Raw genomic sequence first — 15,123 nt, 5'->3', positions numbered from 1 at the left:
CCCAAATTCCCCATTTCCCACATTTTTCCCAAAATGTCACACATTTTTCCCAAATTTTTTCCCCAATTTTCCCCATTTTTCCCATTTTTTTCCCATTTTTCCTCATTTTTTCCTCAATTTTCCCAAAATTTCCCCCATTTTTGCCAATTTTTTCCCATTTTTTCCCAGTATTTCCCCATTTTCCCCCAATTTTTCCCAATTTTTCCCCAATTTTCCCCCAAAATTTTCCCATTTTTTTACCATTTTCCCCCAATTTTCCCAATTTACCCCATTTTTCCCCAATTTCCCCCAATTTCTCCCCACTTTTCCCTATTTTCCCCATTTCCTCCCCATTTTCCCCAATTTTTCCTCATTTTCCCTCCAATTTCCCCCAATTTTCCCCAGTATTTTCCCAAATTTCCCCCTTTCCCCCCCAATTTCTCTCCACTTCTCCCCAATTCTCCCCAATTTCCCCCAATTTTTTCCCAATTTCCCATTTCTCCCCCCATTTCCCACCCATTTTCCCCAATTTCTCCCAATATTTCCCCAATTTCCCCATTTTCCCCCATTTCCTGGTTTTTTCCTAGTTTTCCCAATTTCCCTCCATTTCCCCCAATATTTTCCCGATTTTCCATTTTTTCCCCAATATTCCCCAATTCCCCCCGATATTTCCCCAATATTTTCCCGATTTCCCGGTTTTTCCCCCCCAATTTCCCTGGTTTTCCACCGATATTTCCACAATTTTCCCGATTACCCGTTTTTTTCCCCCAATTTTCTCCCCCTTTTTCCCCAATATTTCCCCATTTTTCCCCCAATATTTTCCCAATTTCCCTTTTTTTTCCCCTGTTTTTCCCAATTTCCCTTTTTTTCCCCAACCTTTTCCTGATTTCCCATTTTTTTCCCCAATTATCCCCATTTTTCCCCAATTTTCTCAATTTCCCCAATTTCCCCCATTTTTCCCAATTTCCCGTTGTTTCACCCATTTTTCCCCAATTTTTTCCCCCATTTCCCCATTTTTCCCTCCATTTTTTCCCAATTTCCTGGTTTTTTCCCCCATTTCCCCCAATATTTCCCCCAATTTCCCTGTTTTTCCCCATTTTTCCCAATTTCCCAGTTTTTCCCCCCATATTTTCCCAATTTCCCGTGTTTTTCCCCCATTTTCCCCCAATATTTTCCCAATTTTCCCATTTTTTCCCCAATTTCCCCATTTTTTCCCCATTTCCCAATTTCCCCACTTTCCCCAATTTTTTCCCAATTTCTGGTTTTTCCCATTTTCCCTGATTTCCCCAATTTCCCCATTTTTTCCCCATTTCTCCCCCAATATTTTCCCAATTTCCCCATTTTCCCCCCCAATATTCTGCCGTTTCCAACCCCATTTTTCCCAATATTTTCCCGATTTCCCATTTTCCCCAATTTTCTCCCCATTTTCCTCCATTTTCCCCCAATATTTCCCCATTTCTCCCCCAATATTTTCCCAATTTCCCGTGTTTTTCCCCCAATTTTCCCAATTTCCCATTTTTCCTAATTTCCCGTTTTTCCCCCAATATTTCCCCGTTTTTCCCAATTTCCCCTGTTTTTCCCCCAATATTCCCCAATATTTTCCCAATTTCCCAGTTTTCCCCCAATATTCCCCAATTTTTCCCCAATTTCCCCCAATTTCCTGGTTTTTTCTCAATTTCCCGTGTTTTTTCCCCAATATTCCCCAATATTTCCCAATATTTTCCCAATTTCCCCTGTTTTTCCCCCAATATTCCTGATTTCCCAATTTTTTCCCAATTTCCTGGTTTTTTCCCCCAATTTCTGCATTTTCCCCCAATATTTCTCCATTTTCCCTCTTTTTCCCCCATTTTTCCCAATTTCCCGTTTTTTCCCCAATTTCCCCAATTTCCCCAAATTCCCCATTTTCCCCGATTTCCTGTTTTCCCCCCAATTTTCCCAATTTCCCGGTTTTTCCCCCAATATTTTCCCAATTCCCATGTTTTTCCCCCAATATTTCTCCCCAATTTCCCCGTTTTTTCCCCCATTTCTCCCCATTTTTCCCAATTTCCCGTGTTTTTCCCCCAATTTTCCCGATTTCCCAATTTTTTCCCAATTTCCCCTGTTTTTCCCCCAATTTTCCCCATTTTTCCCAATTTCCCGGTTTTTTCCCCCAATTTTCCCACCTCTCCTGGGCTGCTCTCTGCCTCCCCCTGGCGCTGCTCGGCGCAGAGAAGCTTCCGGAAGGTTGGCGGAAAGGAGAGGAAGAGGAAGAGGAAGAGGAAGGGTTGGGGTTGGGAGAGTCCGGGAAACTCAGCGGCCTGGGGGGAGAGAAATGGGGAAAAAATGGGGGAAAATGGGAAAAAATTGAGAGAAATTGGGGAGAGAAACGGGGAAAATTGGGGGAAAAATGGGGGAAAAATGGGGAGAGAAATGGGGAAATTGGGAAAAAATGGGGAAATATTGGGGGAAAAATAGGAAAAATGGGGAGAGAAATGGGGAAAAATTGGGAGAAAATGGGGAGAGAAATGGGGAGAGAAATGGGGAAATTGGGGAAAAATAGGGAAATTGGGAAAATTCGGGGGAAATGGGGAGAGAAACAGGAAATTAGAAAATGGGAAAAATGGAAAAAAAATGAGAAATTGGGGTAAAAAGGGAAAAAATGGGGAAAAATGGGGAAAAATGGGGAAAAATGGGGAAAAATGGGAAAAATAATGAAAAATAGGGGAAAATGGGAAATGGGGAAATGAAACGAGAAATGAGAAATTGCAGGAAAATGGGAAAAATGGGGAAAAAACAAGGAGAGAAACGGGAAAAATGGGGAAAAAATAGGGGAAAATGGGGAAAAATGGGGGAAAATGGGAAAAAATGGGGGAAAATGGGGGAAAATGGGGAAAAATGGGGAAAAGAATGGGAGAAAAATGGCAAAAATTGGGGGGAAATAAGGAAAAATGGGGGAAATGAGCAAAAAATTGAGAAAAAATAGGGAAAAGTGGGGAAAAATGGGAAAAAGAGAAATTGGGAGAAAAATGGGGAAAAATGGGGAAAATTGGGGAAAAAATTAGGAAAAAAATGGGAGAAAATGGGGAAAATTTGGGGAAATTGGAAAAAATGGGGGAAATTGAGGGAAATTAGAGGGAAATGGGGAGAAAAACAGGAAAAATGGGAGAAAATGGGGAAAAAATGAGAAATTGCAGGAAAATGGTGGAAAAAAGGGAAAAATGGGGGAAATTGGGAGGAAAATGGGGAAAATGGGGAAAATTGGGGCAAAATAAGGGGAATTTTGGGGAAATTTTGGGGGAAGATTTCCAGATTCTGGGAACAGTTCCAGGAGGATTTCGTGAAGAATTCCAAGGGGATTTGGAAGGAAAATTCCAGGATTTTTGGGGTGAATTCTTAGAATTTTGGGGAATTCTGGGAGGAATTCTGGAAGGATTTCGGGGGTGAATTTTGGGGGGAATTCTGGAGGGATTTTGGGAGGAATTCTGATGGGATTTCAGGGGGAAATTCCAGGATTTTGGGAGGAATTTTAGGGGGAATTTCGGGAGGCATTCCGAAGGATTTTTCAGGAATTTCGGGGGAAACTTTGGAGGGAATTCTGAGGAGATTTTGGGAGAGAATTCTCGGAGTTGTGGGGGAAATTTTGGGAGGATTTTGGGAAGAATTATGGAGGGAATTCCGGGGATTTTGGGGGAGAATTCTCAGAATTTTGGGGAGAATTCTGGGAGGAATTCCGAGGACATTTCAGGGGAAAATTCCAGGCTTTTGGAGGGATTTTGGGAGGAATTCTGAGGGGGCTTCGGGGGAAAATTCCAGGATTTTTGGGGGAAATTCCTGGAAATTTTGGGGGAAAATTCCAGGAATTTTTTTGGAAATTCTTGGAATTTTGGGGGGAGATTCTGGGAATTTTTGGGGGGAAATTCTGGGAACTTTTGGGTTAAATTCTTGGAATTTTGGGGGGAAAATTCTCAGAATTTTTGGAGGAAATTCCAGGAAGTTTTGGGGAAAAATTCCAGGATTTTGGGGGAGAATTCTCAGAATTTTGTGTGAATTTCTATGGCAATTTTGGGATAAATCCCAAGGGAATTTTAAGTGGGAATTCCAGGGTGGATTTTTCTTGGAATTCTGGGGATTTCCTGGGAATCCCCTCACCTTTTCCCGTGGCCACTCGGCGTGTCCCGCTGGCCAATGGCCGCCATGCCCTGTGGCCTCTTGGGGACATTGGGTGGCACTCGGTGCCAGCCTGTGCCGCTGCGGAACGGAGCGCGGAACGGAGTCGGGAACGGATCCGGGAACGGGGGATCCGGATCCGCCTTGGGCTCCAGGCCGGCCTCCTGGATTTCCGACCAACCCCTGTGGGAGAGAATGACATTGGTGACAATGAGGCGGCATTGGTGACATTGGGGACACTGGTGACACTGGAATGGATTCAGGAATGGATCCTGGAACGGATCCGGGAACGGGGGATCCGGATCCGCCTTGGGCTTCAGTCCGGCCTCCTGGATTTCCGACCAACCCCTGTGGGAAACAGTGACATTGGTGACACTATGGTGACATTGGGGTGGCATTGGGGACACTGGGGGGACACTGGAACGGAGTCCGGAGCGGATCCGGGAATGATGGATCCGGATCTGCCTTGGGCTCCAATCCAGCCTCCTGGATTTCTGACCAACCCCTGCGGGAAACAGTGACACTGGGGGCATTGGGGACACTGAGGTGACATTGGGGACATTGGGGTGACCTTGGTGACATTGGTGACATTGGGGTGACACTGGAATGGATCCAGGAATGGATCCGGGAAGGAGGGACCCGGATCCGCCTTGGGCTCCAATCCAGCCTCCTGGATTTCCGACCAACCCCTGTGGGAAAGAGTGACATTGGGGACACTGGTGACATTGAGAAGGCATTGGAATGGATCCCGGAATGGATCCGGGAAGGAGGGATCCGGATCCGCCTTGGGCTCCAATCCAGCCTCCTGGATTTCTGACCAACCCCTGTGGGATAGGAGAGCATTGGTGACATTGGGGTGACATTGGTGGGACAGGAACGGATCCCGGAAAGGATTTCGGAATGGATCCGGGAACGGGGGATCCGGATCCGCCTTGGGCTCAAGTCCAGCCTCCTGGATTTCCGACCAACCCCTGCGGGACAGAGTGACATTGGTGACATTGGTGACATTGGGGACACTGGGGTGGCACTGGAATGGATCCCAGAATGGACCGGGAAGGAGGGATCCGGATCCGCCTTGGGCTCCAATCTGGCCTCCTGGATTTCTGACCAACCCCTGGGGGAAAGAGTGACACTGGGCACATTGGGGACACTGAGGTGACATTGGGGACATTGGGGTGACATTGGTGACATTGGGGTGACATTGGTGACATTGGGGTGGCACTGGAATGGATCCTGGAATGGATCCAGGAATGATGGATCCGGATCCGCCTTGGGCTCCAATCCAGCCTCCTGGATTTCTGACCAACCCCTGCAGGGAAAGAGTGACATTGGTGACATTGGTGACATTGGGGACATTGGTGACATTGGGGACATTGGGGTGGCATCAGAATGGATCCCGGAATGGATCAGGGAAGGAGGGATCCGGATCCGCCTTGGGCTCCAATCCAGCCTCCTGGATTTCTGACCAACCCCTGCGGGAAAGAGTGACATTGGTGACACTATGGTGACATTGGGGGGCATTGGGGACACTGGGGTGACACTGGAATGGATCCAGGAATGGATCTCGGAATGATGGATCCGGATCTGCCTTGGGCTCCAATCCAGCCTCCTGGATTTCCTACCAACCCCTGTGAGATAGGATGACATTGGTGACATTGGGGACACTGGGGGGGCACTAGAATGGCATTGGGGACACTAGGCTGGCATTGGCCAAGGACACTGGGGTGGCACCAATGGCACCCAGATGCCACCAATGTCACATCAATGGCACCAATGGCACGCAAGGGACTCAGATGTCACCAATGGCAGCCATGACACATCAGTGTCACCAATGGCACTCAGATAGCACCAGTGGCACCCAAGACATTCAGGTGGCACCAATGGCACATCAATGGCACCAATGGCATCCATGACACCAAGATGTCACCAATGGCACCCAAGACACATCAGTGTCACCAATGGCTGCCATGGAACATCAATGGCACCTATGGACTCAGATGCCACCAATGTCACATCAATGTCACCAATGGCAGCCATGACACTCAGATGGCACCAATGGTGCATCAATGTCACCTACAGCACCCAAGACACCCAGATTGTCACCAATGCCACCAATGGCACCCAAGACACCAAGATGTCACCAATGGTACCAGTGGCACCCAGGTGGCGCCAATGTCACCCAAGGCACTCAGATGTCACCAATGGCACATCATTGTCACCAACAGCACCTAAGACACTCAGATGGCACCAAGTCCACCAGTGGCACCCAAGACACCAGGATGTCACCAATGGCATCCAGATGTCACCAATGGCACCCAAGGGACTCAGATGTCACCAACAGCAGTCACAACAACCAAATGTCACCAATGTCACCAAGCACGCTCTCACCTCCTCGCAGTGCCATCCTCGTGCGGCGGCACGATGACGACGGTGACGGTGACGGAGGTGCGCAGCAGGTTGATCATCTGCTCGTGGCTGAGCGCCACCAATGGCTGTCACCTTGCACACCTCCAGCAGGGGATGGCACCGTGTCACCCGCTGTCACCATGGCCACCCAGTGTCACCATGGCCACCCGGTGTCACCAAGGCCACCCGGTGTCACCATGGCCACCCAGTGCCACCATGGCTACCCAGTGCCACCATGGCCACCTGGTGCCACCATGGCCACCCAGTGCCACCCAGTGTCACCATGGCCACCCAGTGCCACCCAGTGTCACCATGGCCACCCAGTGTCACCATGGCCACCCAAGACACTCAGATGGCACCAATGGCACATCAATGTCACCAACGGCACCCAAGACACTCAGATGGCACCAAGTTCATCAATGGCACCCAAGACACCAAGATGTCACCAATGTCACCAGTGGCACCCATGACACATCCATGTCACCAGTGGCACCCAATGGACTCCTATGTCACCAATGTCATCTAAGACACTCAGATGTCACCAACGGCAGCCATGGAGCATCGAGGACACCAATGGCAGCCATGACACTCAGATGGCACCAATGGCACTCAGATGTCACCAATGGCAGCCATGGCACTCAGATGGCACCAATGACACATCAATGACACCAATGGCACCCATGACACCCAGATGTCCCCAATGGCCACCATGACACCAAGCTGGCGCCAATGGCACCCAAGGCACTCAGATGGCACCAATGGCACATCAATGTCACCAATGGCACCTAAGACACTCAGATGGCACCAATGACATCCAGATGTCACCAACAGCACCCAAGACACCAAGATGTCACCAATGTCACCGGTGGCACCCATGACACATCCATGTCACCAGTGGCACCCAATGGACTCCTACGTCACCAATGTCATCTAAGACACTCAGATGTCACCAATGGCAGCCATGGAACATCGAGGACACTAATGGTAGCCATGACACTCAGATGTCACCAATGTCACATCAGTGGCACCAACCACACCCAAGACACTCAGATGTCACCAACGGCAGCCATGAAACCCAGATGGCACCAATGGCAGCCATGACACATCAATGTCACCAGTGGCAGCCACGACACCAAGGTGGCACCAACATCACCCATGACACCCAGATGGCACCAATGGCATCCATGACACCCAGATGTCACCAATGGCATCCATGACACATCAATGGCACCCAAGACAAACCAATGTCACCAACGGCAGCCATGACACCAAGATGTCACCGATGGCACTAGAGACATCCAGATGCCACCTATGTCACCACCAATGGCACCCAAGACACATCAGTGGCACCAACGGCAGCCATGACACCCAAACATCATCATCCATGTAACCAATGTCACACCCGTGTCACCGTCACCAAACACGCTCTCACCTCCTGGGAGTGCCATCCTCGTGCGGCGGCACGATGACGACGGTGACGGTGACGGAGGTGCGCAGCAGGTCGATCATCTGCTCGTGGCTGAGCGCCACGGCCGCCACCTTGCACACCTCCAGCAGGGGATGGCACTGTGCCACCCGCTGTCACCATGGCCACCCGCTGTCACCATGGCCACCCGGTGCCACCATGGCCACCCATGGCACTCAGATGTCACCAATGGCACTCAAGACACTCAGATGTCACCAACGGCAGCCATGACACCCAGATGGCACCAATGGCACCAATGGCAGCCATGACACCCAGATGGCACCAATGGCACATCAATGGCACCAATGGCAGCCATGACACTCTGATGTCACCAATGACACCCAAGACACAAGATGTCACCGATGACACCAATCGCACCCCGATGGCACCAATGGAACATCAACGTCACCAATGGCAGCCAAGGGACTCAGATGTCACCAACGGCAGCCATGACACCACGATGTCACCATCACCCACCTCCTGGGAGTGCCATCCTCGTGCGGCGGCACGATGCCGACGGTGACGGTGACGGAGGTGCGCAGCAGGTCGATCATCTGCTCGTGGCTGAGTGCCACCAATGGCTGTCACCTTGCACACCTCCAACAGGGGATGGCACCGTGCCACCCGCTGTCACCATGGCTACCCAGTGCCACCCAGTGTCACCATGGCCACCCATGGCACTCAGATGGCACCAATGGCACATCATTGTCACCAACGGCACCTAAGACACTCAGATGGCACCAAGTTCATCAACGGCACCCAAGACACCAAGATGTCACCAATGTCACCAGTGGCACCCATGACACATCCATGTCACCAGTGGCACCCAAGGGACTTCTATGACACCAATGTCATCTAAGACACTCAGATGTCACCAATGGCAGCCATGGAACATCGAGGACACTAATGGTAACCATGACACCAAGATGTCACCAATGTCACATCAGTGGCACCAACCACACCCAAGACACTCAGATGTCCCCAATGGCAGCCATGACATCCAGATGTCACCAATGTCACCCATGGAACATCAATGGCATCAACATCACCCAAGACACCCAGATGTCACCAAACACAGTTGTACCTCCTCGCAGTGCCATCCTCGTGCGGCGGCACGATGCCGACGGTGACGGTGACGGAGGTGCGCAGCAGGTTGATCATCTGCTCGTGGCTGAGCGCCACCAATGGCTGTCACCTTGCACACCTCCAGCAGGGGATGGCACTGTGCCACCCAGTGCCACCATGGCCACCCAGTGTCACCATGGCCACCATGGCCACTCAGTGTCACCATGGCCACCCAGTGTCACCATGGCCACCCAGTGTCACCATGGCCACCCAGTGCCACCATGGCCACCCGGTGTCACCATGGCCACCCGGTGCCAACCATGGCCACCCGGTGCCACCATGGCCACCTGGTGCCACCATGGCCACCCGGTGTCACTGCGGCCACCCATGGCACTCAGATGGCACCAATGGCACATCATTGGCACCTAAGACACTCAGATGTCACCAATGACGTCCAGATGTCACCAACGGCCGCCATGACACCCAGATGGCACCAATGGCACATCAATGGCTCCAATGGCAGCCATGACATATCAGTGTCACCAATGGCTGCCATGGAACATCAATGTCACCAATGGCAACCACCACACTCAGATGGCACCAATGTCACGTCAATGGCACCAGTGGCAACCAAGACACCAAGATGGCACCAATGACACCCATGGAACATCAACGCCACCAATGGCACCCAAGGGACTCAGATGTCACCAACACTGCCAGTGACATCCAGATGTCACCACATACCACACCCACCTCCTGGGAGTGCCATCCTGGTGTGGCGGCACGATGACGACGGTGACGGTGACGGAGGTGCGCAGCAGGTCGATCATCTGCTCGTGGCTGAGCGCCACCAATGGCTGTCACCTTGCACACCTCCAGCAGGGGATGGCACCGTGCCACCCGCTGTCACCATGGCCACCCAGTGCCACCCAGTGCCACCATGGCCACCCAGTGTCACCCAGTGTCACCATGGCCACCCAGTGTCACCCAGTGTCACCATGGCCACCCAGTGTCACTATGGCCACCCAGTGTCACCCAGTGTCACCATGGCCACCCAGTGTCACCCAGTGCCACCATGGCCACCCAGTGTCACCCAGTGCCACCATGGCCACCCAGTGTCACCCAGTGCCACCATGGCCACTCAGTGCCATCACAGCCGCCCAGTGCCACCACGGCCACCCATGGCACATCAATGGCACCTAAGACACTCAGATGGCACCAATGACATCCAGATGTCACCAATGGCACCAGTGGCACCCAAGGGACTCCTATGTCACCAATGTCATCTAAGACACTCAGATGTCACCAATGGCAGCCATGGAACATCGAGGACACCAATGGCAGCCATGACACCAAGATGTCACCAATGTCACATTAGTGGCACCAACCACACCCAAGACACTCAGATGTCACCAATGGTAGCCATGGAACATCGAGGACACCAATGGTAACCATGACACTCAGATGTCACCAATGTCACATCAGTGGCACCAACCACACCCAAGACACTCAGATGTCACCAACGGCAGCCATGAAACCCAGATGGCACCAATGGCAGCCACGACACATCAGTGTCACCAATGGCACCCACGACACATCAATGTCACCAGTGGCAGCCATGACACCAAGGTGGCACCAACATCACCCATGACACCCAGATGGCACCAATGGCATCCATGACACATCAATGGCACCAATGGCACCCAAGACAAACCAATGTCACCAACGGCAGCCATGACACCAAGATGTCACCGATGGCACTAGAGACATCCAGATGCCACCTATGTCACCACCAATGGCACCCAAGACACATCAGTGGCACCAACGGCAGCCATGACACCCAAACATCATCATCCATGTAACCAATGTCACACCCGTGTCACCGTCACCAAACACGCTCTCACCTTCTCGGCGTGCCATCCTGGTGCGGCGGCACGGTGACGACGGTGACGGTGACGGTGATGGTGACGGTGACGGAGGTGCGCAGCAGGTCGATCATCTGCTCGTGGCTGAGCGCCACCAATGGCTGTCACCTTGCACACCTCCAGCAGGGGATGGCACCGTGCCACCCAGTGTCACCATGGCCACCCAGTGCCACCCAGTGCCACCCATGGCACTCAGAGGTCACCAATGGCACTCAAGACACTCAGATGTCACCGATGGCAGCCATGACACCCAGATGGCACCAATGGAACATCAATGGCACCAATGGCAGCCAAGGGACTCAGATGTCACCAACGGCAGCCATGACACCAAGATGTCACCAAACACGCTCTCACCTCCTGGGAGTGCCATCCTCGTGCGGCGGCACGATGACGACGGTGACGGTGACGGAGGTGCGCAGCAGGTCGATCATCTGCTCGTGGCTGAGTGCCACGGCCGCCACCTTGCACACCTCCAGCAGGGGATGGCACTGTGCCACCCAGTGTCACCATGGCCACCCAGTGTCACCATGGCCACCCGGTGTCACCATGGCCACCCGGTGTCACCCAGTGTCACCCAGTGCCACCATGGCCACCCAGTGCCACCATGGCCACCCAGTGTCACTGCGGCCACCCAGTGTCGCCATGGCCACCCAGTGCCACCCAGTGCCACCATGGCCACCCGGTGCCACCATGGCTACCCAGTGTCACCATGGCCACCCACTGCCACCATGGCTACCCAGTGTCACCATGGCCACCTAGTGCCACCATGGCTACCCAGTGCCACCCAGTGTCACCATGGCCACCCAGTGCCACCATGGCCACCCGGTGTCACTATGGCCACCCAGTGTCACCCAGTGTCACCATGGCCACTCAAGACACTCAGATGGCACCAATGGCACATCATTGTCACCAACGGCACCTAAGACACTCAGATGGCACCAAGTTCATCAATGGCACCCAAGACACCAAGATGTCACCAATGTCACCGGTGGCACTCATGACACATCCATGTCACCAGTGGCACCCAAGGGACTCCTATGACACCAATGTCATCTAAGACACTCAGATGTCACCAATGGCAGCCATGGAACATCGAGGACACCAATGGCAGCCATGACACCCAGATGTCACCAATGTCACATCAGTGGCACCAACCACACCCAAGACACTCAGATGTCCCCAATGGCAGCCATGACATCCAGATGTCACCAATGTCACCCATGGAACATCAATGGCATCAACATCACCCAAGACACCCAGATGTCACCAAACACAGTTGTACCTTCTCGGCGTGCCATCCTCGTGCGGCGGCACGGTGACGATGGTGACGGTGACAGAGGTGCGCAGCAGGTCGATCATCTGCTCGTGGCTGAGCGCCACCAATGGCTGTCACCTTGCACACCTCCAGCAGGGGATGGCACCGTGCCACCCGCTGTCACCATGGCCACCCAGTGTCACCATGGCCACCCGGTGCCACCATGGCCACCCAGTGTCACCCAGTGCCACCATGGCCACCCAGTGTCACCATGGCCACCCAGTGCCACCCAGTGCCACCCATGGCACTCAGAGGTCACCAATGGCACTCAAGACACTCAGATGTCACCAATGCAGCCATGACTCTCAGATGTCACCAATGTCACATCAATGGCACCAATGGCAGCCATGACACCCAGATGGCACCAATGGGACCCAAGACACCAAGATGTCACCGATGACACCAATCGCACCCAGATGGCACCAATGGAACATCAACGTCACCAATGGCAGCCAAGGGACTCAGATGTCACCAACGGCAGCCATGACACCACGATGTCACCATCACCCACCTTCTCGGCGTGCCATCCTCGTGCGGCGGCACGATGACGACGGTGACGGTGACGGAGGTGCGCAGCAGGTCGATCATCTGCTCGTGGCTGAGCGCCACCAATGGCTGTCACCTTGCACACCTCCAGCAGGGGATGGCACTGTGCCACCCAGTGTCACCATGGCCACCTGGTGTCACCATGGCTACCCAGTGTCACCATGGCCACCCATGGCACTCAGATGTCACCAATGGCACTCAAGACACTCAGATGTCACCAGTGGCAGCCATGACACCCAGATGGCACCAATGGCACATCAATGGCACCAATGGCAGCAATGACACCAAGATGTCACCAATGGCACCCATGACACATCAGTGTCACCAATGGCTGCCATGGCACATCAATGGCACCTATGAACTCAGATGTCACCAATGTCACATCAATGGCACCAATGGCAGCCATGACACCAAGATGGCACCAATGGCACCCAAGACACCAAGATGTCACCGATGACACCAATCGCACCCAGATGGCACCAATGGAACATCAATGTCACCAATGGCACCTAAGACACTCAGATGTCACCAATGACATCCAGATGACACCAACAGCACCCAAGACACCAAGATGTCACCAGTGGCACCCACGACACATCCATGTCACCAGTGGCACTCAAGGGACTCCTATGACACCAATGTCATCTAAGACACTCAGATGTCACCAATGGCAGCCATGGAGCATCGAGGACACTAATGGTAACCATGACACCCAGATGCCACCAATGTCACATCAGTGGCACCAACCACACCCAAGGCACTCAGATGTCACCAACGGCAGCCATGAAACCCAGATGGCACCAATGGCAGCCAAGGGACTCAGATGTCACCAATGGCAGCCATGACACCCAGATGTCACCAATGTCACCCATGGAACATCAATGGCATCAACATCACCCAAGACACCCAGATGTCACCAAACACAGTTGTACCTTCTCGGCGTGCCATCCTCGTGCGGCGGCACGATGACGACGGTGACGGTGACGGAGGTGCGCAGCAGGTCGATCATCTGCTCGTGGCTGAGCGCCACGGCCGCCACCTTGCACACCTCCAGCAGGCGGCTGCCGCGCCGCAGCCCCGCCTGCCAGGCGAAGCCGTACTCCTCCACCTCGGCCACGCTGCCGTCGGGATGGACGTGGAAACCCAGCTGGCCAAGGCCGTTCCGCCGCAGCGTCATGTCCACCGTGGCGCAGCCCGGAGTGGTCAGCTGGGGATGGAGAGGAGGGTTTGGGGTGAGGTGGGGGAGTTTGGAGGGATTTTGGGGTGAGGTGGAGGGATTTTGGGGTGGGATGAGGGGATTTTCAGGTGAGATTAACGATTTTGTGGTGGGATTAAAGATTTTGGGGTGAGGTGGGGAGATTTTGGGGTGGGAGAGGAGGGTTTGGGGTGAGGTGGGGGAGTTTGGAGGGATTTTGGGGTGGGATGAGGGGATTTTGGGGGGATTTTGGGGTGGGATGAGGGATTTTGGGGTGGGATGAGGGAATTTTGGAGGGATTTTGGGGTGGGATGAGGGGATTTTCAGGTGAGATTAAAGATTTTGTGGTGGGATTAAAGATTTTGGGGTGAGGTGGGGAGATTTTGGGGTGGGAGAGGAGGTTTTGGGGTGAGGTGGAAGGATATTGGGGTGGAGGGATTTTGGGGTGAGGTGGGGAGGTTTTCGGGTGGGATGTGGGGATTTTGGGGTGGTTGGAGGGATTTTGGGGTGAGGTAAGGAGAGTTTGGGGTGGGATGAGGGAGATTTAGGGGTGGGATGAGGGGATTTTGGGGTGAGGTGGGGAGATTTTGGGGTGGTGAGGGATTTTGGGGTGGGATGAGGGGTTTTGGGGTGGGAGAGGAGGTTTTGGGGTGGGGTGGGGAGATTTTGGGGTGAGGTGGAGGATTTTGGGGTGGGGTGAGGGTTTTGGGGGATTTTGGGGTGGGGTGAGGGATTTTGGGGGAGATTTTGGGGTGGGGTGAGGGATTTTGGGGGATTTTGGGGTGGGGTGAGGATTTTGGGGGATTTTGGGGTGGGATGAGGGATTTTGGGGGGGATTTTGGGGTGGGATGAGGGATTTTGGGGTGGGATGAGGGGATTTTGGGGGATTTTGGGGTGGGATGAGAGATTTTGGGGGATTTTGGGGTGAGATGAGGGAATTTTGGGGTGGGATTAAAGATTTTGGGGTGGGATGGAGAGGTTTTGGGGCGGGATGAGGGATTTTTGGGGTGGGATGGAGAAGTTTTGGGGTGGAATGAGGGAATTTTGGGGTGGGATGAGGAGATTTTAGGGTGGGATGAGG

At 53.1% G+C, this 15,123-nt stretch overlaps 1 protein-coding gene across 1 annotated transcript in view; it reads right to left on the bottom strand.

The window, feature by feature from the left end:
* The window catches only part of LOC146423987 (signal-induced proliferation-associated 1-like protein 3), a 79,347-nt gene that overhangs the window by 43,983 nt on the left and 20,241 nt on the right, over window positions 1-15,123 (bottom strand). Inside the window, exons 8-18 of the mRNA XM_085044009.1 lie at window positions 13,765-14,054; window positions 12,813-12,899; window positions 12,259-12,355; window positions 11,341-11,474; window positions 10,966-11,070; window positions 9,815-9,901; window positions 9,081-9,167; window positions 8,464-8,560; window positions 7,964-8,109; window positions 4,108-4,308; window positions 2,142-2,276 (exon numbers count right to left, since the gene is read on the bottom strand). Coding sequence (XP_084900135.1) covers window positions 2,142-2,276; window positions 4,108-4,308; window positions 7,964-8,109; window positions 8,464-8,560; window positions 9,081-9,167; window positions 9,815-9,901; window positions 10,966-11,070; window positions 11,341-11,474; window positions 12,259-12,355; window positions 12,813-12,899; window positions 13,765-14,054 — 1,466 coding nt within the window. The remainder of the gene's footprint in view (window positions 1-2,141; window positions 2,277-4,107; window positions 4,309-7,963; window positions 8,110-8,463; window positions 8,561-9,080; window positions 9,168-9,814; window positions 9,902-10,965; window positions 11,071-11,340; window positions 11,475-12,258; window positions 12,356-12,812; window positions 12,900-13,764; window positions 14,055-15,123) is intronic.

The sequence above is a fragment of the Lichenostomus cassidix genome, unplaced genomic scaffold, assembly GCF_008360975.1.
Source record: "Lichenostomus cassidix isolate B80296 unplaced genomic scaffold, HeHo_3.0 HiC_scaffold_35, whole genome shotgun sequence".
Taxonomy (NCBI): domain Eukaryota; kingdom Metazoa; phylum Chordata; class Aves; order Passeriformes; family Meliphagidae; genus Lichenostomus; species Lichenostomus cassidix.
Note: the sequence above shows the minus strand (reverse complement) of the source record. Positions and strands in the feature narration are given on the sequence as shown.